The sequence below is a fragment of the Podospora pseudopauciseta genome, assembly GCF_035222475.1.
Source record: "Podospora pseudopauciseta strain CBS 411.78 chromosome 2 map unlocalized CBS411.78m_2, whole genome shotgun sequence".
Lineage (NCBI taxonomy): Eukaryota > Fungi > Ascomycota > Sordariomycetes > Sordariales > Podosporaceae > Podospora > Podospora pseudopauciseta.
Window position 1 is genome coordinate 1,448,697 of NW_026946663.1, and position 22,884 is coordinate 1,471,580.

At 52.8% G+C, this 22,884-nt stretch overlaps 6 protein-coding genes across 6 annotated transcripts; 1 reads left to right on the top strand and 5 right to left on the bottom strand.

The window, feature by feature from the left end:
• Window positions 1-4,121: 4,121 nt before the first annotated feature.
• QC763_203640 (uncharacterized protein) lies at window positions 4,122-5,276 on the bottom strand (the record flags this gene model as incomplete). The annotated part of the gene is made up of 2 exons (XM_062909404.1): window positions 4,122-4,861; window positions 5,126-5,276. 2 exons carry the CDS (start codon window positions 5,274-5,276, stop codon window positions 4,122-4,124), a joined length of 891 nt encoding a protein of 296 aa, XP_062768183.1.
• A 1,149-nt stretch (window positions 5,277-6,425) lies between these two features.
• ssh4 lies at window positions 6,426-9,000 on the bottom strand (the record flags this gene model as incomplete). Its single annotated transcript, XM_062909405.1, has 3 exons — window positions 7,826-9,000; window positions 7,449-7,754; window positions 6,426-7,387 (listed from the first exon to the last, which is right to left on the bottom strand). Exons 1-3 carry the CDS (start codon window positions 8,124-8,126, stop codon window positions 6,426-6,428), a joined length of 1,569 nt encoding a protein of 522 aa, XP_062768184.1. The 5' UTR covers window positions 8,127-9,000.
• A 971-nt stretch (window positions 9,001-9,971) lies between these two features.
• Window positions 9,972-11,405, bottom strand: QC763_203660 (uncharacterized protein; the record flags this gene model as incomplete). Its single annotated transcript, XM_062909406.1, has 1 exon — window positions 9,972-11,405. The coding sequence occupies one exon, from the start codon at window positions 11,403-11,405 to the stop codon at window positions 9,972-9,974; it is 1,434 nt and encodes a 477-aa protein (XP_062768185.1).
• Window positions 11,406-13,237: 1,832 nt separating this feature from the next.
• QC763_203670 (uncharacterized protein) lies at window positions 13,238-15,234 on the bottom strand (the record flags this gene model as incomplete). Its single annotated transcript, XM_062909407.1, has 2 exons — window positions 13,238-13,899; window positions 13,978-15,234. 2 exons carry the CDS (start codon window positions 15,232-15,234, stop codon window positions 13,393-13,395), a joined length of 1,764 nt encoding a protein of 587 aa, XP_062768186.1. The 3' UTR covers window positions 13,238-13,392.
• Window positions 15,235-18,864: 3,630 nt separating this feature from the next.
• On the bottom strand, window positions 18,865-19,749 carry QC763_203680 (uncharacterized protein; the record flags this gene model as incomplete). The annotated part of the gene is made up of 1 exon (XM_062909408.1): window positions 18,865-19,749. The coding sequence occupies one exon, from the start codon at window positions 19,747-19,749 to the stop codon at window positions 18,865-18,867; it is 885 nt and encodes a 294-aa protein (XP_062768187.1).
• A 1,781-nt stretch (window positions 19,750-21,530) lies between these two features.
• Window positions 21,531-22,355, top strand: QC763_203690 (uncharacterized protein; the record flags this gene model as incomplete). The annotated part of the gene is made up of 1 exon (XM_062909409.1): window positions 21,531-22,355. The coding sequence occupies one exon, from the start codon at window positions 21,531-21,533 to the stop codon at window positions 22,353-22,355; it is 825 nt and encodes a 274-aa protein (XP_062768188.1).
• Window positions 22,356-22,884: the final 529 nt, after the last annotated feature.

Genomic DNA, 22,884 nt, shown 5'->3' on the forward strand with positions numbered 1-22,884 from the left:
GTTTGTTGATATTGGCATTGGCCCTTCATTAAGTTTCGTGAGGCTTTCTGCGTCTCGACTAGGTTGGTGATGCTCACAGGAACGCTTACGGCGGTCCGGGAAGGTGAAAGCGTCACTTACACCGCTCTCACGCATCAACTGTGGTAGTCTTGTGTTTACTTCTGCTCCAGCGGGCCGACTTCCCCTTTCGCCCTGCTTTGTGTCGTCCAACGGTGATGTTTGATCCAAGGGGGGCAACGGGCAAGGGGCATCACTCAGCTGCGGTCCACCGGATAGGGATCAGAATGTCAGGGGGCAACTTGCCAATCAGAGCCCAAAAAGCCCAAAGGTTCAATGCATGAAAGGCTGACCAATGGCTGACGATGCCACAAGATCAAAAGATGCCCGAAATCGGCCGAATATGGGGGGATGTTACTCATCTTCACCTTGTTGTCGATTTTTTCTCTGCCTCGGGATGCGCCGGCTCTGTAACATCGCCATCAATATCGAAGCCAACAACAGCTGATGGGAGAAAGGCAAGGAAGGAACATGACAGTGAAGATGACCGCATGCATTGCCTTTGCATTTGCATAACTCAACCCAGTTCACAATAGGCAGGCGAGTTGCTCTTTCCTGGCCTGGCCCCCCCAACTTCAGATTTTTGTCAGTGGTGCTTTCCCAAAGTGTCATCCCGCTCGAGCACATGCCCCTTCCGTCTGTCTCCCTACCTGACCCCAACCTCAAAGCGAGGCGCAGTCGTCAAACAACCCACCTTTTTAACCTACCACCAAATATGCACACAACATCGCATTTTATTGTAAATTCCGTAAGAACCACGGAACAACAACTCTCAGCCCATTCGCTTCCCAATCCCGATTCAGGCACAGCGCATAATGTGCCCGCCGCCGCACGTCATCTCTGGTCGGTACCTGCCGAGCTTAACAGAGTCCTGGTAAATAATCATCATCAAACACAGCCTCACTCACCCTCACCAACAGCCAAACCGCTATCCCTCAACTCCTTTACCGAGTGACGCGTCTCAACTGTCAATGCCCCCGCAGGCGACAGGTCCCTACATGCTGACGTGCATCTGTCACGTTGCTTGTTGCTCCCCATCTCATCTCCCTCATTAGAACTTTGTTGGTCTGTTGTTGGCGGCTGTGAGATTAGCATGGGTAATATCTAAGTTACACAAGAATATGGCCGATGTAAACCCATCTTATCACAGTCGTCTACATGATCAGATACTACAATCCTCAAATCTCATGTATAGAACTTGTGTTTCTTCCTCTCTACCATCTTGTTGTAACTCAGCCCTCTTTCTCGACTTCCCCCCCCCTTATCATCCGATTTGACACTTTGCGAGCTTTGATACCTACCTCCATCTTATCTACCGGTCCACGACGAAACGGGGGTACTAGACGGGGGCTATCCTGGAGTCGGAAAAGGGAACCGAGGCATGACAAAGAGATATGTATCAAAGCTTGGTTTTCCTTTTTTTTTTTTTTTTTTTTTGTGTACCGGAGACCCGCGAGACCCGGCGGATGCCGAATTGTTGTTTTTTTGGGAAACTTCCTCCCACTTGCCGGACTACCTGGATGCTTGTCCACCTGCCCGCCCTACTGCCGGATCTCGGCATGGGACGGAGGGATGGTCCTTGAGGGTAAGGGGGTCCGGGGTGATGGTAGAGAAAGTGGGGATGGGTGAGGTAATATGAAATCATCGCCGGTAGGGAGAGATCCCCGACATCAAAACAGCACATTGGGAGGGAGGCTGGCTGGCTGGCTGGCTGGCTTCGTTTCTCGGAAAGGGAACGTTAACTTGGACCTTGAAAGCATGGTCAGCCTCCCTCGGTTTCTTTTCGGTTATTTCGATTACTGGTGTACCTAGGCTGGGTTCATGTAAAGGGAACCAACCGACTTTTGGGTTTGAATAGTGATCCGGGATTGATAGGAAGTTGGGAATATTGTCAAGTGTGGGTCGGGGGCGGAAATACTAGGGATGAGGGGCCGGTTATCTGGTTCGATACTTTTGTGAACGTGGATATGGATGGGGTTGGGGGAGATCGGTTATCTGGCTTGAAGAACAGGGAGAATGAAGTTATTGGTGAAGAATGGAACTCGGGGCGGGGATCTGAGCTAGATGTTGTTGTTGGTCATGGACCATGGGCATGGATTTCATCTCGGCTCTACGGTTGTTGTACCTGCCATGTTCGCAGTCAAGGAAGAGGCTTAGCTGGCCGGGAGGGAGATCACGGCTATTACAGATCCTTTTTTGGAACTTGGCGGTTCCAGTGTTGGGACAACCTCGTTCCTCGAATGTATAATGAAGAGCACTTTCGCATTACATCTGATGACCTACGAAGATGAGATCCCTGGCAGCCTCCTCAGCAGTCCGCATCGGTCTCCGTCTGGACTTTCTTGGTGGAGTATCAGAGTCTTTCGGGGGAGAGGGAGTGAGGTGGCCGATGTTGAGTACTCACTGGTGCTGAGAGATGGGCGAGGTTGACTTGAACAGAAGATTACACGGAAACCCAAATGGGAGAGCGTCATCCTGAGTAAGAGTGGTTTGAAGGCCGCCTCAAATTCTCGCAACCGAAATAACAGTGAATCCAAGGCCATGATATGCTAGACTGAGACCACTCTTAGGTATGCTAGAGTCAATTCTGGAAAATTAGTCTACGAGGAGATCTGTCGGAGATGGTTGTTTCTGAAAAAGATCCACCAAGGGGGGACGTGAACAGAAATGAGGATTGAACCACAAAGAGATCTATCTCGAAGAAAGGTTCACATATGATTCCAGCTCTCCAAACAAGGCCGACCTGAAGATGAGGCCCATGTGGCATTGCCTCTTGAGCTGATACACAGCGCAGGTGTTGACGATGTATTTCGCTCAAGCCCTCGTGTACTTATCATAATCTACCTAAGATGCCCATCTCATACAAAAAATCTCCAGCACACCATCGTCCTCGGCTCCAAAAAGTCTCGGCCACTCTCCAGCTACCTCTTGCAGGATTTAGTAAAACATCTACGCCCCCCCATTATAGACGAAACTGAGTAGACACCTGTCTACAGAGATATTCCATCACCAAAACTACTAATTGTTCCAATCCCACACAACCACTGATACTTGCACCTTCTGAGACTCAAATGCTAGGTTCAACTCATCAGAAACCTTTTTTCCTTATATCGAGATTGAGATTGAGATCGAGGTTTTGGAGCCCGGAAGTGAGGGGCATAAACAGCAGAGACAAATATCTGGACACAAGAGTTCATGAGGATCTCTAGGCCAGAGCAGAATAGGGGTCAGACCAAAACAGAGGTCAGATCAAAACAAAGCTCAGAACAAAACAGAGCTTGGAAAAGATCCCCCCAGGAGTAACGAGTGATCAAAACACAACAAAGCTTTTGAAAAAAAAAAAAAAAAAAAAGATCAAATCTCAAGAGAATACAAAGATGCTTATCAACCAACAACATGATACAAGAGGGGATCCGAATAACTCCAAGCCCTACCAACCAAAAGAAGCCACCACCAGCAGTTCTAAACACTGGATTCATCTTCTCCAAAAGCCCACCCAGTGGTCCAGCTGCATCAATGAGTAACTACAGACCCACCAGCAAGAGGCGATGAAATCCGGATAAAAAAGAGTTCTGAGCCGTGACACTAATGAACTGAACAAGGTCAAGTCTCCCTGTACCTGTCGCCCTCACACTCAGGCAAACACACCCTTTCCAGATCCCCCTCATCACAAGTATTATCAGCTGTGCTTGAGCCTAGGCACCTAGACAGCAACATCTCAAGAACCCACAGCACTCACCAACCAATGTCTCCAAAGACACCCCCCATAGTATCACATCACACACAGCAGCAAAGTGAACAAAACCGCCACTTCATTTTCCGCTTTATATTTCCACTAAAGAGACCCCCCTTTCCCAACCCAACCGTATCCCTTTCCTCCCGCCCAGTGTATTTATCTAACATAAACCTCTCCCACCCTCCAACAATCATAGCGAAAAAACAAACCATCCATGTAGAAGAAAAAAAAAACAAAAAGAGTCATTCCGCTACCCATTTAATGCCAACCTCGCAGCAAAAAAACAAGGCAAAAACCAGATACTCACCCCTTTCCCGCACTCATCCCCTTACGCAAACCTCTTAGCCCTCGCCTCCCTCTTAGCCCTCTCCGCCGGATCCTCCTCCCTTTGCGGCAGCTTCGTCGCAGCAGCAGCACCACCACCCCCCCCATTGCGCTGCTGCCGACCAGCACCACCCGGACCACCACGCACACGACCGCCCCGTCCCTGCTGGTTACGGCCGTTATTGCTGTTGTTCCGGACATTGGCACTAGGCTGCTGCTGCTGCGGCCGCTTGTTGCCGCCCTCAGCACCCTTAACCTTGCTCCCATCATCCTTCGCCTCCCTCCCCCTCTTCCTCGGCCCCCGCTCAGGTAGCGCGCTGTCCAGAGCCGAGATCTGGTCATTAGCCACCCCGAACTTGGCAGCCCTCGCCGCGGCCTTGGCCTCCTCCGAGTTTTCGTCTAGCGTGATGCCGAATCTGGCGGCGCGAGCAGCCCGCTTCTCTGCTTCCGTCTGCGCGTTGGTCGCGGCAAGGTTCGCTGAGAAGAGAGGTGCAGCTGGGGCAGCGGCGGGTTCCTCTGTGGCGGTGGTCTCAGCTGGCTTGTCGTCTTTGGTGGTGGTGGTGGCAGGGGCAGCAGTCTCATCAGCCTTGGTTTCGACAACGGCTGGCGCATCCTCCGACTTCTTCTCCTCTGCTGGCTTGTCTTGAGTGGCGGCGGGAGCGGCATCAGCCTTCTTGGCCATGGGAGGAAAATCATCGTCGTCGTAGTCGATCTCATCCTCCGCCGCAGCGGCGGGCTTGGTGTCTAGACCGAGATCGAGTTCGATGTCAGTGATGTCGAACAACATGATGAAATAGAAGAGGAAGCGCTTCGAGGTTTAGAATGCGACAAGATAGGGGCTGATGCGATCGAAGGAGGTGATGAAGATGCGACCGCAACCGATGTGTGTGATTGATCGCTTGCGCAAGAACAGATGGAAAATTCTCGACGCGCAATCCTCAGGTAAAATAACCCATCACCGCAGTCGCGATCGCATTCGCAGGGAGGGGAGAGTAATGGTAGGCTTACCGGCCTTGGGCTCTGCGGCTTCCGGGGCCTTCTGATTGTCGTCCTCCTGGAGACGGGCAATCAGGTCGGCCTTGTTGCCGGTCAACGGTAGGCTGCGCTCCTGAAGAACCTTCTTCAACTCGGGGACCTTCATGCTGCTGTAGTCGGCCATTGTAAAAAAAAAAAAAAAAAAAAAAAAAAAAAAAAAAGGGGCAGCTGGCAGCTGCGAGTGGCGCAAGTAGGAATTGGTGTGTAGAGTTGGTAGTGTAGGGAGACTGTTGATGCTTTTATCGCAGTACTTGATGGCCAGAGATGAAAGGAAGTTTGGTGCAGGGCGGTGATGAAGTTCACTGGGAGGCTCAGAGGGCTGCTGTCACGCGAAACGCGTCGCTCCAAGTTTCTGCGCTGCTAGCGTTGTCAACAGGGGTCAGTGGCTAATTATCGGCAAACGTCACAATGTGGACCTGCAGCTTGGCATCGTCGCTGCTATTTGTACGATAGGGAGAGGATACCTATTGTTATAGCTTTGGTGATTGAACAGTTATTTATTGTCAATAGACAGGCTTTATCGTCAGTAGCAACACTCTCCAACTCGCACCTCCCTCCTCATCATCAGTAAGCCATATCAACGCAACTTCTCCTCCTAATGCCAACAGGGGTTGGGGTTTAGCCGCAACCCACAAGAAACCACCAGCAAACTGACGTCATCTCCAAGACCACCTCCAACACCACCACAACTCAGTTCTAGAAGCAAAACACAAGGTGTAGCAAATACTCAAGAGTCAATTCTCCAGATGACAATGAAAACTTCTAACCCTCACCAACAGACAGAGAGCGCAAAAAAACAAAAACACTGTATGCCTTTTGCCCGTTTGTTTACCCTTCCCCTATGCGCCATATCTCGAATAACTCGGATGCAGAAAACCCTCATCCACCAAGGGAAAAACCCCAAGCCCTCCTTCCCCCATTGCCCAAACTTTGCATATAACAACATGCTGATGCTCCGGGTATTGCCTGTAGTGAATAACGCGGTGAAAAGAAAACAAAAGAAACAAAAGGAAGCCGCCTCCGCCCACTTTCTACAAGTTGACCGTTTTGTCTTTGGGTATCTCGGCTGGAATTCTTGGGAGGTTGGTGGTGCCACATAACCCCTTAAACCCGTTGTTTGTGTAGCCAAAAAGAAAAGAAAAAAAGGTCTCGAATCCGCAAGGTTGATGGTATCTCGTGATGTGATGTGATGTGATGTAATGCTGTGTCACGACAACAAAAGGCAGCCTCGTCTGTGCGCCCTTTCCCACTCCCATCTCCCAAACCTTACTATTTACCTCCCGGTCCTTCCTGATCTCGCCGATCTCGACGACATGGCGCTGCCGCTTCTGTCACGCCCAGCTCCTTGCAAAATGGCATCCTGATAGCTTGGAATGGGAGGACTTGGTGACGAGCGCTGTTGAATGGGCCGACCCTGAGCATTGCTAGCGCTCCTCGCTCGAACAGTAGCCAGGGAGCCATTACGGCTCCTGCTGATGTTGATCAATGGCCGGTTCTCATCGTCATTGTCATCGCGCTCGGCATCCGAGTGTTCCGGGCTCGTGTACTCTGGTGGGGGCGGATGGTTGGGGTCGTGAACACCAAGGCCTGCATTTTGCGCCCCCTCCTCGTTGCGTGTTTCAGCTGCCGCGGCGCTGCTAGGCTCTCCGGCGTCTTCTGTAGGAACCAAATGGGAAAGGGAAATATCGGTTGGGCTGCGCTGGGGCCCTGGGCTGGTGGGTGGGAGAACTCTGAAGTTACCAGATCTCGAACGGGTATGACCGGGATTCAAACCGGGTCCTCCTTGCCTAGGGTAAAGCTGCACAGACTGACTTCCGCCATGACCGCGAGTGTATGACCCTGTGTATCCGTCCTTCCGTCCCGTTTCGAGAAGAATGCTGCCTTGCTCAGAGCCGTATGGCGGAGGTGGTGCCAGTGAGCCCGTCATGGGGGCCAGACCCCACTTCTTCACGTTGGCCTCGATGAAAACAAATCCGGCCTGGCCAAAGTTGACGTGCACGATGCATGGGCCATTCGCTCCGATCGAGGGGAAGAAGTTTTGCGTCTTCATGCCGTGGGCGGCTTCTTCCAGCTTCTTCCCGTTTCGTGTGAAGAATATAGCGCCGGTCCGAGGTCGGTACCCAACGCCAATAACGTCACCTTGAACAATTTGGGGGCCGTAGTGGTTGCCCTTGAACGGTTGGTTGTAGCGGCGAGAACCATTGGAAAGATAGGCAACAGAGTGTTTGTGGAAGCCTAGCAGATCAGTTAGCGAGATCCGAACGCAAACGTCAAGAGAGAGAGGTCTCTATCCTACCTGGTAACCGGAACAGCGGATAGGGTTTCGTGCACATGCCGATGCTGACCAGAGTATTGTCTGGCTTCTCGTAGATCTTGGCTTCCCAGTAGTAGACTTCGTTCTGTTTTGGTACTGGCAGATTGCTCATGACGGTGCATTCCGAATCGAAGAACTCAATCTCCGTACGGGCTTCAACAAAGCAGTTGGCAATCTCCAGCTCCGGCTCAAACTCCCAAGCAGAAACACCCTTCTCCTGAATAGCCAGATACTGCGATAGCGAGATGTCCGTCTGCACAGACTCGGGGGGGTTGGCAGCAATAAAGGCTAGAATAATCAATGTCAGCGTTCGGATCCGGCCTTGCTGGATAGAAAATACGTTAGGGCCGGGCACGTACCCTTTGCTCTCAAATATTCCGTCCTCTGCATGTCATCCATCGTCTCCAATGCCTCGGCCTCCTCCCGTGCAAACGCCTGCTCGTCATCGTACTCGCCGGGACGACCGATCCGGTCGAGGAAGATGCGGCCCGAGGATGTGTACTTGAAATAGTAGATGATGAGAAACACGCAGAGTATCACGATGGCCGACCCGAACGACGACAGCAGGCCGATGATGATGCCATTCGGGGCCGGGTTTGGATTCGAGGGGTAGTGATCGTAACGATCCATTGTGTGGAAAGAGTGGCGGTTGTTGGTCATGTTGGATATCACCTCTCACGCACTGCGAACAACCGATTGCCGGCAATCACGGCTGGACCACATGCACCCGCAACACCCTTTTCAGATAAGGCCAACTCTTGCTCTCCTTGATGTCCACAGTTGTCCTGTTCTGTTCTGTTTCTGTCCCTAATCGTTCCGCTCAATCCCAGCGGGCGAGCGACCTGTAGCGAACTACCCAAGAACCAGGCGTCGGCGAATGAAAGAGAGACGGGCGGGCCGTTCGAGTGATGATGTCGCAGCGCAGCGGTCGATGGCTCTTCGCAGTGGACGCGGGGTTCGTTGGAAAAAGCAGTAGACTTTTTTGCCCAGCTGCACAAGGCGATGGATGGATGGATGGATGGATCAGGAACGTTTGGGGTGTCACGTTGACTTTGGCGCAGGACGAACGCCGAGATGACGAATGACGAAAGCAGGCCGATAAGCAACGGGGAAGTGGAATCGAGGCACTGCCCACTCGTCGAGGTTGCGCAAGGGGGGGTATATGGCAAAAGACAAACGCAAGAAACGAAAAAAAAAAAGAACAAAAAGAAGAAAAGAGACAGACGAGAACAAGTTAGTCTGCGTATGTTGAGACTGGAGAAAGGACCAGTTCAGATCAGTTGACCCAAGACCTGAGGAGGAGTGGTGGGAGAAAAGATGGAGTTTGTGAATGATGATGGATGGATTGGATGGGGCTGGCTCGGAACAGGTCACCACACCAAAAGGCTGGGATTTCCTGCCACGGTCTCTGGCGCCAAGAGGGACGTGGGTGTTGGCGCGCTATCAGGCAGCCGCCTTTCCCCCCTCGGATAGCTGATTAGGCGCTATCAGGTGGCGGGGAACTCGGCAAGCATTGGAGGGTGGTGACGCTGAGGGGTTATCTAGGGGGTCTGTCCCCTCTTTTCGCTGATGTGTCTTGCAGTGGTTTTGCAGTTGGGTATTTAAATCCAAACCACAAGGTCTCTGCAGTATCTCTCTTTTGAAGGAGAAATGGAGTCGTCGGACGAATGCATAAACTCAGCAGACCCTGCGCCGCCCCAAGTCTCTGAAACCTGAGACAGCGCCTGAATGCGGCGGGTGCGCGTTGGCGAGGGACCATCTGCCCTGGCCGAGTTTCAAAGCCGCTGCTGCCCTGTGCTCGGTGCGGTGCTCACTGATGATGTAAACCACAACCACCCACCTGTTTCGCCAGCACGCAATTCGGACCATCCTCTTGGGCCGGCCGTTGTTGGTAGTCTGATGGGTAGCCAGGAAGCCACGTGGAGGTTGCAGGTTGCGACAGATGGCTGCATCGAAATAGAACGGCCAATCTACAAGAATCACCGCAAACATTGAGACTTTGTGATGCTCACGCCCGCTCTGAGTCCCGCCGCCTTCGAGTCCTAAGGGGAATTGGACACTGAACAAAAGGACTGGAATGGAATCCCCATGGAACACCCAACCGAGACAATTGTTCTGGAAACCCAAAAGAGACGGTCCGCTCTCAGACAGCCGGGTCCCTGGAATGCCGGAAACGAACGTCTCGGGCCTCATGGATCGGACAACCTCCGAACCGGCCATCGATCGACACAGGGATGAATCTCATCTTACAATAACGTCTGAGGCCAGGGCCAAAGTCTATGTAATGACATTTATTGATCTGATCCGTCATGATAAACTCTACATAATCCCAACATGAATGACAGGCTTGCTTCGCAAGTAGATAAAACAGACCGCCACCGGTGAGATAAACAAAATAAACAAACGCCTGCTCTCATAGCCGGTCCCATCCTGTTCCAAACATCATCCAACATCATCTCGTCCCTCCATCCGTGGGTCCCAAATCCATCCCTTCCTGAACAACTCTTAATCAACGCTGCTGGTATCATCCCGTCTAGTCCTCTCTCTCTCCCTTCTGGCTCCGGCACCACCGCGTCTCTTCCTCTTGTCCTCGGCATACGCAAAGTCGCTCACGGAAGAGGCAATGGGGATGTGGTGAGAGTGCGTGTAGACCTTGGTGCCCGAGTCGTCAGTGCTGGCAGTAGCGGCGCTGACCTCACTCTGAGCCCATCCACCCGGCATGCTGCTCGAAACCTCACTCGGTGGAGGTCTAGGTCTGGACTTGGACCTAGCCCTCGTGTAATCAGAGTAGGTGTTCGCCGAAGTGCCCTCAGTCGCAATCTCATTCCCCTCATCAATCCTCCTCAGCGCAACCGCCTCCTCCGCTCCGGCAGTAAAGCTGAAATCTCTCTTAATCCTCCTCGACTCCCTCGGCTGCAGCGCCTTCTCCTGCGCAGCCGCCCGTCTCCCCTCCTCCCTCAACTTCCTCGCCTCGGCCCTGATCTTCTCATTCTCCCTCACAGCATTCTTGTCGGCAGTGCTGTAAACCTTTCTGATACCCCTCTCCTTCTTCTCCTCCTTCTTCGGCGTCCTCTGCTGTCCAGCCATCAAGCCTTCAGTAACCTCGCTGCCCCCATCGGCCGTGCTCTCCGCCATACCCCTCCCACTCGGGCTCACCTCCGACCAAGAAGGATTCGTGCTCCCATCCCACTCACTCCCATCCGCCTCCCGATTAATCCCCCCCACCCTCGCCGCCTTCTCATGTCTATACATCCTCAGCTGCTCCTCAGCCAACCTCTCCGCCTCCTCATCCACCACCTCCCCATCCGCCCCAACCTTCCTCCTCGACTTCCTCTCCTTCTCCCGCCTCTTATCCTCCCTCTTCCTCTCCTTCTCCCTCTCCTTCTGCTCCCTCTTCATCCTTCTCTTCTCCCTCCCCGAGAAATCCGACACCCCCCCGGTAATGCCCGTGATGCCCGTCGTGGCCGAAACAACAGTAGTCAAATCATCATCCCTTGCCCCGCCATCCCTCGTCACCCCCGTAACGACAGTCCTATCATCCACATCCTTGTACACGCTCCCGCCGCCCAAAACAGTCGACGCAGTCACATCGCTGTAAACCGTACCGTTAGGCCCGATTTTAGGACGCCGAAGAACGGTAGACTTGTAATCCTCCCAATCCCCCTCCTTGAAGTAAAACCCCCCGTTCTTGGCCCAGAAGAAGAACCAAATCCCGACGATGACGAACCCGGCGCCTAGAAGACCGAACACGGCGAAGATGGCGTTGTTGTTGACCTCATTGGGGTGGATCACGCCGGGGTGGGTGACCTTGACGGCGGGGTCGTCTTTGGTGTCGTCGCCGTCGCGGGCGAGGAGGATGGTGTGGGCGGCTAGGGGGCCGAGGGATTGGATGTCGGAGGGGAGGTGACGGCGGAGGAGGGTGAGGATTGTTGGTGCCATGGTGACTATTGACTGGAACGTGATGATGATGTCAAGCCTGATGGCTGACCGGCTAAAGGTTGTGTGTGGTCAAGTCTCGGATGAGGTTGGGTTGGGGTTGTGAAGGTGGAAAGCCGCTGGTATGTGTTGTCGACAACAACCTCCCCCACTCAAAAATCCACGATCGTCCAAAAAACAACAAAAAAAAAACAGTCGATAAATTAGCAGATTCCGTGGGATGTGTGTGCAACTGCAAATGCAGGAGAGAGAAAGGTGCAGCGAAAAGTGGGTGTTGTTGGTTTAATCGCACACTTGCGCACCCCGGTTAACCCAGAAACGGAGGAGGTTGGGGTTGCAGCTTTCCTTCCTTCCTTCCCAGCCACCCAGCCTTCCAACTCCACTGAAAATCAATCCAAGCCTCTTCCTTGCAGAACACACAATCAAGTTTCAGCCTTATTTCTTCGTCATCATCATCCAAATCACCAGGGAAACCACCCTTCCTTTCTTCAACTTTTATGCAATCTGCATATCTGCCATGCCGCCCTGTCAATAACCTGTGTTTGAACTAAAGTAAACAATCCTCACCCAGCAACCACCCACACAACCTCACCCCCTTCAACCTCACCCCCTCCAACCCTCCAACCAATCCCACCCCGCATTCTCGCCAAGCCCCATCTTCCTTGACACTCGGTCACAACCCACTCAGCTGGTTCCTCCCACCCCACACAGTGTCCGCCTTTTCCCACCGTCCCTCTCACTGTCCTCCCCCCTCAACACCAACCACCAATCTCCAAGCTGATATCAACCCGCATGTTATAGGTCAATAACCTCCTCATGCCGTGTCTCTATCCCTTCTCCCGAGCACTCCCGGCCTGCTGCAAGAAAGAAATTAATTGGCCATGTTTAATTTGGGGGCTCATGCCTCTATCCCCCCCCCCAGTGAACGACGTCTGACAGTTGTCCTGACTACCTGACCTTCTCATCCGCATAGCAACGCAACCTATTTGGAATTTTCACACTCCGTTTCGTCCTACTGGTACCTAACTGGCAGTACGGATAATAGTATGATGATCCACAATCATCCCCTTTTTATAATCAGGCACAGCTAAACGTGTTCGGCCTCAAGAGGGGTAAACTCTCATTGGCAACACGTGTACAACGCCAGGTCGAGAGTGGCAGAGAGGCAGTGTCGATCTGCAGATTTTACAACAAGGTAGCGGCGAATCTAATTTCTTCCAAAAATCATGAGATCAGCATCCCAATTGCACAGCATGGATACCCCTCATCATTCAATTCTCTCTTTCATTGTTAACTCTCCAAAAACAAAGGTTAATGATATCAATCTGGCTTGAAACGGCTTGCTCAAGGAAAATAATATGGAAACTTCAGAATTAACCCCGGTAGAGAAACAAAGAAAACACCCCTATACAGTTTCTTCCCAAAAAGCAAAAAAAAAAAAGCCTCCCGATATTAAACCTTAACCCTGTGCCCCTTTCAAAGTTTCCAAGTTCCATACTCCCTCCCCTTGATCAAAAGGGAGCATGAAACCACATCATAGTACATGACAATATCTTTGAGCCAACAACGCAAAGACTCAACTTCTAGAGTCACCACCCTGCCGCAAGCCACCATGGTATTTTAGTAGCACAGGATTAAACATGGACATAAAAAGTCCCCAAGAAGAAAACAGAATGGTGTAAGGAAAGGTACCCCATCATGAATTTCTCTGCAAACTTGTCCACCAAAAGGAACGAGGGGGTATAAAGCCCGCGCCCAAACAGTTAACCCAACTGAGAAGAGTATCCAAAAAAGAAATAAATAAATAAAAAAGCAAAAACGCTCGCTCATATTTCGCCCCAGTGAAACAAGAGTTATGCACACATAAACAAAAACATCATCGTCGTCGTCATCATCCTTTTGTTGGGGTTCATCATCTTCATCATCTTGGATCGTCTCGGGGTCGCCATTTGGTTGGCCATTGGCCGCTCCAGGCGTTCCAACAGGCCGTTTACCGACCAAAGTAGTGGTCGTCAGGTCGAGAGGAGGAGTACGAGGTAGGGTATTGGGGATAGGGTGGGATGGAGGGGGCGTAGTCGTCAGCACCGACGTACTCATATTCGGGGCTGGCAGCATCGGGGTAGGTGGGATAAGCCGGGGCACGAGGAATGGACCTGGCGCGGGAGGCTCCGCGGGTGCGTGGCCGGACAGGGAAATCGACTCGGGTTCGGCGGTCATCGAGGTCAACCCGGGTGTGGCGGTCATCGTGGTCGCCATAGCTCGCGTCGCTACCACCGCCTCGGTAGCCTAGCGTAGCACCGTTCTTAGTGATGTTGATCTCGGCGCCATCATGGCATTCCATTTCGGCACCGCCAATTTTGAGCGTCGTATTACCCTTTACCCTGATGGTGAAGTCTTCGTCGTGAGCACTGGTGTGCGTGGTCCTCGTTGTGTATGACTGTCGGTAATCGCTCTCGTCGCGGCTGCCTGAGCTTCTGCTGCTTCCTCCGTTTCGGGCCTTTGCGAGAGTTTCAGCGGTTAGCGGGAGCGGGGACCCGCCCATGAGTTCTTCCTGATAACGGGTGGCTGAACGAACTTGATCCTCGTATGCGCTGCTGGAAGCCGCCGATTCGCCAAAGTATGAGCTCCGTCGCAAATGTTTCCCGTAAGGCTCCACCGGCATTGGGTTGTAATCGTAGTCGCCGTACGCCTCGTCCGCCAGTCCGCTGCTCATTCTAGGTGGCTTGGGACGGAAGGCTAGGTGGGTGCTGTGGCCGGCGTTATTGTAATCGGCAGGGCCCATGGGGGAGAGGTTAAAGAGGTCATCCTCGGTTCGTTCAATATCATCATAGAGGGTTCGCCGCGAGATTGGCGTAGAGGGCGCAGGGGGTTGGAACCCACTGCTTGGGAGCGGCCTGGCAGACTGGGGTCTGCGAGGAGGTGGCGGCATCATGCGCTTATCGTCCGTCTCAACCTTGGACATCCTCCTGTTGGTGGATGGACGCCGAGCTAATTGTTTGCTGGGAGGCGCTTGTGGCTCTTCCCACTCGTTACCATATTCAATGGCAGGTGGCTGCTGAGGGCGATAGCCCATCGCTGACTGTGGCCGGGTGTAGCTGCCGAAGCGAGACTCAAGTGGTCGCGAAAAGTACTCTGGTCCTGGTCCATTCATGACCACAGGGGACGACCCTGGTTGAGGATAAGGAATCTGCATGGGCGCTGACATAGGTGCCGGTGGTTGGGGGGGGCCGGGAGGGGGAGGACCGCTCCATTGAGGTGGGTTCGGAAGAGGTGGTGGCGCAAAGCCCGAGTTCATCTGTGGGCCTGGCGTCTGGCTGTAATACCTGTTCTGGTGGGTTAAAGGTGGTCTCGAAGGTGAGCTGCCATAATAGGCACTGGTCGGTCTCGTGGTCTTGGAACGGGGACGAGTGGCAGCAGGCGCCGGGGCAGGTGCTGGCTCATTGACGCCGAAATATTGCGCATCGTGTGCGTCTACAGACTTGCGTGAGTAACGGGCGTCGGGCGGCGCCGTCCTCGTGGGCTTCAGAGCAGGTCTTGAAGTCATGAGTGCTTTTTTGCTTGCCGAAGCAGACTTATCCCTGTGAGTGCTGGGCTTCTTGGTAGAATCTCTCTCTCTTCGAGGGAGCGTCGAGTCCGAGTCGGTGTGGGCGTTGATGGGCGAGGTCTCGCTCTTCCTGCTCTTTTCTCTCCGGACACGTCCGGTGTTTGCTGGCTGCTTGATGGGACTGCCTGGGGCACAAGATGTAGCGTAGCGTGCGGTGCCTTCAAAAACAGTTCCGGCGTCGTCAGCGTCCTCGACGCATGCAGCAGATGGTCGATTCCTCCCAGACATTGCCGATACGAGCCCCCCGCTCGTCTGCAGGCGGGCTGACTCCAAGTCAGATGGTTGAGTTTGGTGTTGTTGCGAGAGGCAACGATGCCTCGACAAAGAGGCCGGCCAGTCTCGAGTGGATGGGATTGTGGGTTGATGTGGCAGGTTGGGCAGCGGCGGTAATTCGAGCGTTGAGGACAAGGCGGTTTGTGGGGTGCAAGGGCAGCGAATACCACGGACAAAGTGATCGACTTCGGATAGCAGGATGGTAAATTCAGTGGTGGTGGCGGAAAAGTCGCTCGCCTAGAGACAGAAAATGGGATGGGTTGTCCTAAGGAAACAAAAAAAGGTGGAGGAACGGGACAGTGACCAGTTTTATTCACTGCGGGGGGATATGCTGTGAGTGGAGGGCGGCAAGGAAGACCGCTGTCTCGCTTGCCTGGAGCAGGCTGGGGTTCGCTGGGGATTGGGGGAGAGCCACTGACAACCACAAGAGGACCAGACGGGAGACGACAGGGGTGTGAGAATCCCCCAGACACCAAAAGACCAAGACCACGGTGGGGACGGCACCTGAGGAGGGGCGCCCCAGACAAGAATTATCGATAACAAGTCGAGACGAGACGAGACGATGCGATACCGAGGGAGCAAACACTCTCCGTTCCGTTATCGACCAGGTGACGGCTTGACACACACACACACACACACACACACCTGTTTTGGTCGCACCAGATATCTTTTGTGTTGATGTTGGTGTTGATATGCTGGTCAATGCTGGTTGAATGCTGATCCTGATTCTGAGGCGGATGATTGTCGTGCCCTGCCCTCCACTGCCCTGCCTAGCGGTTTGGATACGTTGCCCGATGGGTCCAATGCTTTTTTTTCTCTTTCTCCTTTTTTTGTCCTCCTGATCGTGGGGGAAAAGGCTAGGGACGGCCTCACCTTGGAGCTCCAGAACTACGGATTCTGGCTTGAGCCTCCAAGACTTCAGATGCTGCGTGTATCTCGCAGATTACAGGCAGATCGTCTGGCAGACTCGGGCAGATGCGGGACACGGAGCAACAGTGCCCGGCGCAACACAAGACTCTGCTTCTGCTGAAGAGCTATCAAACGCGATGCGATGTCGCTGGTTGGGATAGTTGGGCAAAGACGACGGGATACTTGTGATCTGTGGCGAACCAATGAGAGCCTGCAAGTCGCTTGCACGTATGGCAACTTGGGAGCATGTGTGTGGTGGACTGCTTGTGCCAGTGTGCGTAAGGCCTCAACTGAGTGGGTTTTTTTTTTTTTCGGCGGGGACCCTTCTCAGCGGCTGCCGAGACACAATCGTGACGAAGCTGAGCACTCGTTTCGCGCCTTTAATGCCCGATACTGTTTTGGGCAGCGATTGAGAGGCACGGCCGAGTACCGGTCTCGCAGTGATCAATCAGCGTTGACCTTCTGTCCTAGATGGACATCAAAAACAGGCTGTGCCAGGCCTAAGCGATATCTAGCCGTCTGATCATGAGCTTTTGGCAGAAATGCGATGAAGACTCGAGAAGGCGTGCGAAAAAGAGGATCAACTCGGTTGAGCCGCGGACCACCGAACGATGCTCTCTTCATGCAGAGAGAGAGAAAAATGCGAAAGGCAACCACCGTTCATCCCTAGGCAACGGCAGGCAGGTCGCCAGCTCACACACCATTTCTGTCAACGCTTGCGCGGGTTTCGACCCTTATTATTGGGAGCCGTCGGGCCTGGAATGCAGAATGCTGCAGGCCGGTGCCGCCTGACGCCTCTCATAGGGCAGGACTGCGACGAGCGCCCCCAACAATCTTCTACTTCGTTCTCTGTGTCTTGGTCTTGCCGGGTCCGCATTTTTGGAGTCACCGGCCAACTTCAATTATATGGACTGCACCCGCATTTCGATATCAAATCTTCAAGACACGGACTGGCAACGTCGTGATCGGAGCACACTTGGCGTATGGCAAGATGCTTTTCAGGAACCGATACGGCCTCTGGTCTGGTGACTGGTTCCGTCAAACATTCTCTTGATTGCTTACTCGTCTCGCCAGCGGACCGTCCGACGACAATTCAGCCGTTCCTTTCCACAGCCATGTCGTGGAAGCATCCAGCAGACGATCGTCTCATGCGGCATATTTTGCAAAGAGCCGCAGTTCAATAGGTCGAACTGCTGCGGGTGAAACTGTTGCCCTCCCCATATATACCAAGGAACAGACCAGAACCGCGCTCGCATATAAAAGTGTGTTTTGATTTTTATTTCGCCTTTGCCTCATTGGTGCTTCGAGCATACAGATGAGCGTCGGGTGCCCAATGATCACGTTCTTATACCCTCCTCAAAAGATGCTCGACCGAATGTTGGGGGTTGCTTCCCCACAGAAATTGGTATCGTCAACGAAACAGAGGACAGCCGCACCGGACCTTTCGGATTTGATTGGACGGCTTCTTTGTAACAATGGCTGTTCCCACCGTCGCAAATGCGCGAGAAGCGCGAGTATCTGCACATCATGCCGTATCGCCATGCTCAGGCGATCCCGTCCACTTGGGTGCCGTTGAACGGGCATCCACAGCGGATTATCGGCTGTTTCGTCAAGCTTTTCGAGAACACAGGTTCCCAGTCTCATTTCCATCTCCCTCCAGATGTGAGTCAATTTGGGCAGTGGGAGGATGGCCAAGCCAATCCAAAGACGGACTGGGCCAGATACTCCGCATCCAATGCATTGAAAGCAGGATGCATGCAGGGGGGTCCTACAGAAAGTCATTGACCTCTTGGGCAACGCTGGCGCCATTTCCTCAGATAGACTCCATGAAGCCTGCACGCAACTCTCTGACGCAAGCGTTCGAGACGATCCCGTGACACACCGGCCAATGCAGCTTCTAGGTATGTGACGTGAGAGCTCATGAACCATCCCAGATGTAAAAGAAAGCCAGCGTCTTCCTCTGGGCTTGGAAGACCCTCCGAAAAGCACGCTGCCGAGCACAACCGGAAGTCGGGTCCGTTTGGGGACCGAAAGATAGCAGCCTGACCGGAGCTACTCCGGAATCCTGTCCATGCCGCCGTTTGTTGAGGGCCCAAGATCGACCGATTGCCGCATGCCCTATCTTTGCTGAATCTTCAAGTCCGAGGGCGAGAACTTTTTCATGCATTGTCCGGAGGGGCACCTTTTGTGAATCCTTAGACAATCACCATCATCGTGCATTGAAAATCGATGGCAACCCGGACCTCTGCGGCGAGTTGATTCATTCGGCTCCTCACCGCCTTTTGGTTCTGGTCTCCCTCTCTCCCGGCACTATATCCTGCATCAAAGTATCGACGCCACCGTTCCATCGCTGTGCGCACTCCCATCAGCCGAACCCTTTGAGCCGGCAGCTAATGACATGAAGAGTGAGGGGGTGGCTGATTCTAGGGAGGCTTAGATCGATCAGTGATGGCAAGCACTTGTCCTTCCAACCACGAAGCTGAGACATCCGGGTATACTCAGCGAGTGCCGTCGGCAATGTAGGTCCTCTCTCTGTCTCACATGGCCGAGTCTGCTCGTGTCCTTGGCCGGCTGTCTGAAGCAAAGACGGGCCGTCACGTCACTCGGCTCGATCCCGATGCAAATCCAGCGTGGGGTGCAGGCGACATACAGCTCTGGGTCTCAGGCGCATGACTCTCAGGTCGATGTCAACTCCATGTCGGCCACCACAGCTCTATGATCCGAGAGGTAGACCATGTCATCGAAGCGATTTGGCAGAATCCCAAAGTTGCGACTAGTAAACTGTTGCGATCCCCGAACAAAAAGAAAGTCAATTCTCTTGGGCGTCTCATCTGGCTCTCCAAAAGAGGTGTAAGTGATATCCCGGTTGCCGTACCGATCATCTTGTTGCACAAGCTGAGAGATATCCGTCATGCCGGAACCAGGGGCGGCCAACACCTTGTAGGCTCCATCACTTGGTGTGCTGTTGAAATCGCCGCCGAGAAAAGCTGGTACTTGTGTCCCTTGGCTGGCCGAGGCCGTCCATGTTCGAGATATCTCCAGTAGCAGCTTGGCGCTTTCTTCCCGAGCTACTTTTCCGCGATGGTCGAAATGAGTACTCATGACTACCACACGAGCTCCAGTATCCTTGTGCCGGAATAATCCCACGGTAACAACTCGTTCCAAGGCAGCATCCCAACCTTTGGACGGGAGATCAGGTGTCTTGGAAAGCCAATAAGTCTTTTGGCGTTCGCATTCCCAATGATCCACTCGGAAAAAGATGGGAGAGAATTCGCCAGCCTGTTTACCATCCTCCCGGCCTTGGCCGATATGACGCCAGGCATTCCCCAGCCTGTCCTGGATATCCGTGAGCTGAGAATAAAGAACTTCCTGGAGACATATGAAGGGCGAGTCTTGACCTGAGGTGATGAACTTCAACTGTGAGCAGAGCTTTGGACAGCGAATAGACCATGGCTCCTCACCCGGAACGGGGGTCTTGGTGGCATATCGAACATTGAAAGTAATGAGACGAATCGGAAGGGGGCCGCGTGTGGCGATGCCGGTTGAATTGGCGGTGCCCATCACCACTGCCTAAAGCAAATTCCTGGAACTGGTGCAAGCGGTCCTGAATGAGTGAATGGTTGCCTAGAAGGAATGGGCTCTTCACTGAAGAGGCGTAAAAGCGATAATACGATAGTGAATAAAAGAGATGAATGAAGATTGAGTGAAATTGAAGCCGAATCGATAGCCGTCTGGAAGCTGAAGGCTACGTTGTCAGAGCGTGTTCACAGTTGAACTTTGAGAAAGAAACGCGTCGTGGAAAAGAGACAAGGCCAACAGTGACAGGCAGCTGTCGCGTCAAGCTTTGTACTACGTCATTCTAGATAGGCTCTTATTATGTAAGCAAGAACCCCGCAACCATCTGACCTCAAGTCCTCGACCGCCGATGACCTTTTTGGTCACAGGCCACCAAATTCAGAAACCACGGCATTTATTTGCACGACCATTTTGAGCTGATTACGTGCTTCGATCGTGTAACTTTGAGTTCTACATCCCGTATTTCCAACAGACCGAGATCTCCAAGTGGAAAAGTGCGGGAAACTGCAGTGTAATGCAAAGTGCAGAAGTTCTTGCAGCGTTCCTGCTTCGAGGCTGACCTCCCACGAGCTGTGACTCGTCAGCATTTGCTCGTCGTCTCGATCTTTTTTTCTTCGATCGATTCATGGGAAAGGAACCTTGATGACTTGCTCCGATCATCTGTCCCCCAAAGGGTCTTGGCAGAGATCCTGCAGGTACGTTCTGCCTCACCTTCATCGCCCCCTCATCTTGTATGAGACGATCAGAAGCCTGTATATCCTCTTCCAAATACTCCATACTATCATCCTGACGGGATTTAGAAAATCACCGGTGTACTCGGCATCTTTCTGATATCTCCGGGAGGGTGTGCTCGTTGGACAATCAGATATCGAATCCCACTACTAACCTGGTCGGTGTCTCAGCTCAGCCGGCTGAGTTGTATGTCACAAGCCAATCTATGACAACCTTCACGAAAGTAATTCCCCGCATGCTCGTAGTCTACTTTGGCATTTCCAAGGCCCAAATCCCATACCTGCCGGTTTCGAGTCACCATCCACGCCATTCTCGAAATGTTCCAAGTTTAATCAACCCACATGGTGATCCCCGTGATGGTCCGCATAGTCTTGGTGTCTCTGAACCTCTCACCAAAATCGGCAATCTTCTTCAGACTAGCCATGGTTAATTCACCCTAGGCCGCGAAAGGCGCAGCCACACCTTAGAGCGAATGGGCGAATGACCCCACTCACACACGGCCATCGGCCGAGTTCGAAGTTGGTGTGTATGGCATCCTGTGGGTGGCCGTCAAGAAAACAGACAGGTCACTTTTCACTCCACAAGGCAGCATCTGAGCGGTAATCATCACTAGGGAACTTTGACCGGTGACTCTGCGTATACCCGACCATCCATGGCTTTTTTTTGTTATTATGCCTCTGATGGAAGATGGTGGGCATGTAAGGAACACTAGCTGCGGTCATTTGGACTTTTGGGATAGTATATATCAACTGCGACGTTGCCGCCTTTTGGGGACCCATCCACTCATCTCTCTCTTGTTTCGTTCACTCTCTGTTGATCGAGTTCCACGGCAGTTGGGGACAGACACACAGAACGTGTGTGTGCGGCCTCTCTCGTTTCGGGAAGTCTATTATTTGATAGGACATCGACTCGTGTCTTTCTAAGCCAGTCGACACACAAGGGCGGCTCGACGGTAAAAACGAAGAATCTCATGCTTTGATCGGGTCAGACGAATACGCGGCCGGGGGTATATATCTACCCTCATTTGAGACATCATGTCTTCCTCCCGATACTCGACGACAACCAGCTCAACCAACCCATCAAAATACTCCTATTCTCCAGCAGCACAGTCTAGCTATTCCTCTTCCCGCCCAGGTCAACGCCCCTCTCCATTCCAACCACCCTCCCAACCAGCCCTCAAACCAACACACCTCTCCTCCCCCTTGCCAGACGACAACGACGACGACTTCTCCCTCACAATGCCAGGCATCGATCCCCTCTCCTTCTTCCTCACCCCCCCAACCCCCTCGGCCCCCTACCCACAGGACGACGACACGGCCATGCTCGACTTTGACTACTTTGACTACTCGGCTGGCATCGACGATTCTTCTTCAGCCGACGTCAGGAGCGTCAGCCCCTCAAGCCTAGCAGGCTTCTCCCGCCCTGACGGCCCGCGCCCCCCTACTCCCCCTCGGGTCTCCTCCCCTGCTGTGAGCACCCCCGATTTGGAGTTTGACTACGGGAGCTTGGGAGCCAGCCCGGAAGGTGACACGCTCATGGAGGAATACTACCGCCATCGGATGGGCGGTTATGGGGGTGTTCCGCTTTTGTTGAAGGACTTTACCAATGCTGCTGGGGGTAACAAGAAGAGGGGGAAGTTTACCAAGGGGAGTGGGGGGGAAAGGCATGCGGGGCATCACCATGTCTGGAGGGAGCCGAGTCCGGATGTTTGGAGTATTGAGGAGGATCCGAGGGAGGAGGAAACGGGGGTGGTGGATGTTAAGAAGAAGGGAAAGGGGACTACTAGGGGGGGTGGGAAGGGGAAGATGGTGAAGAGGGTGAGGTTTGTTTTGCCTGGGGAGGAGGAGGGGGCTTACTGATTTGCTTTTTTTGAGTAAACATGTATACTGCATCTTTTGGTGGTTTGTTGTTGCATTTTGAGATGCATTTTTTTTTCTTTTTTTTCTTTTTTTTTTTGATCTTTGGAATAGGATTACCCCCTTACTTAGAGTATTGGGTTTGCATTGGGAGGATTTCCTTGAGTGCTTGTATGGAGGTTATCTACTGCATCTCATCCGGTTTCATTTTCTCCTGCTTTTTCCTAACCGCATGTTTGGTGTTGGCTGGCTCTTTGGCTCTTCGGGGTAAGGGATTCTCATCATCATCCCCGTTGTAATTGCATTGATCATCATCATAGGAGGATACATCCATACAGGTTGATACCAGGTTGGCATTTTCTGATCTCCATACCTCCCATGGTTTATATCTTGGGGGTTCTTACATCTATCTACATGTTTCCAAGATACTTTTTGCTTCGCAGCACAAAATACGAGATTCTGCAGTTTTTCCCCCTTACAAACATGGATGTCTGTCGTATGAATTATATGTCTCAGCCCTCTGAGGGAATTA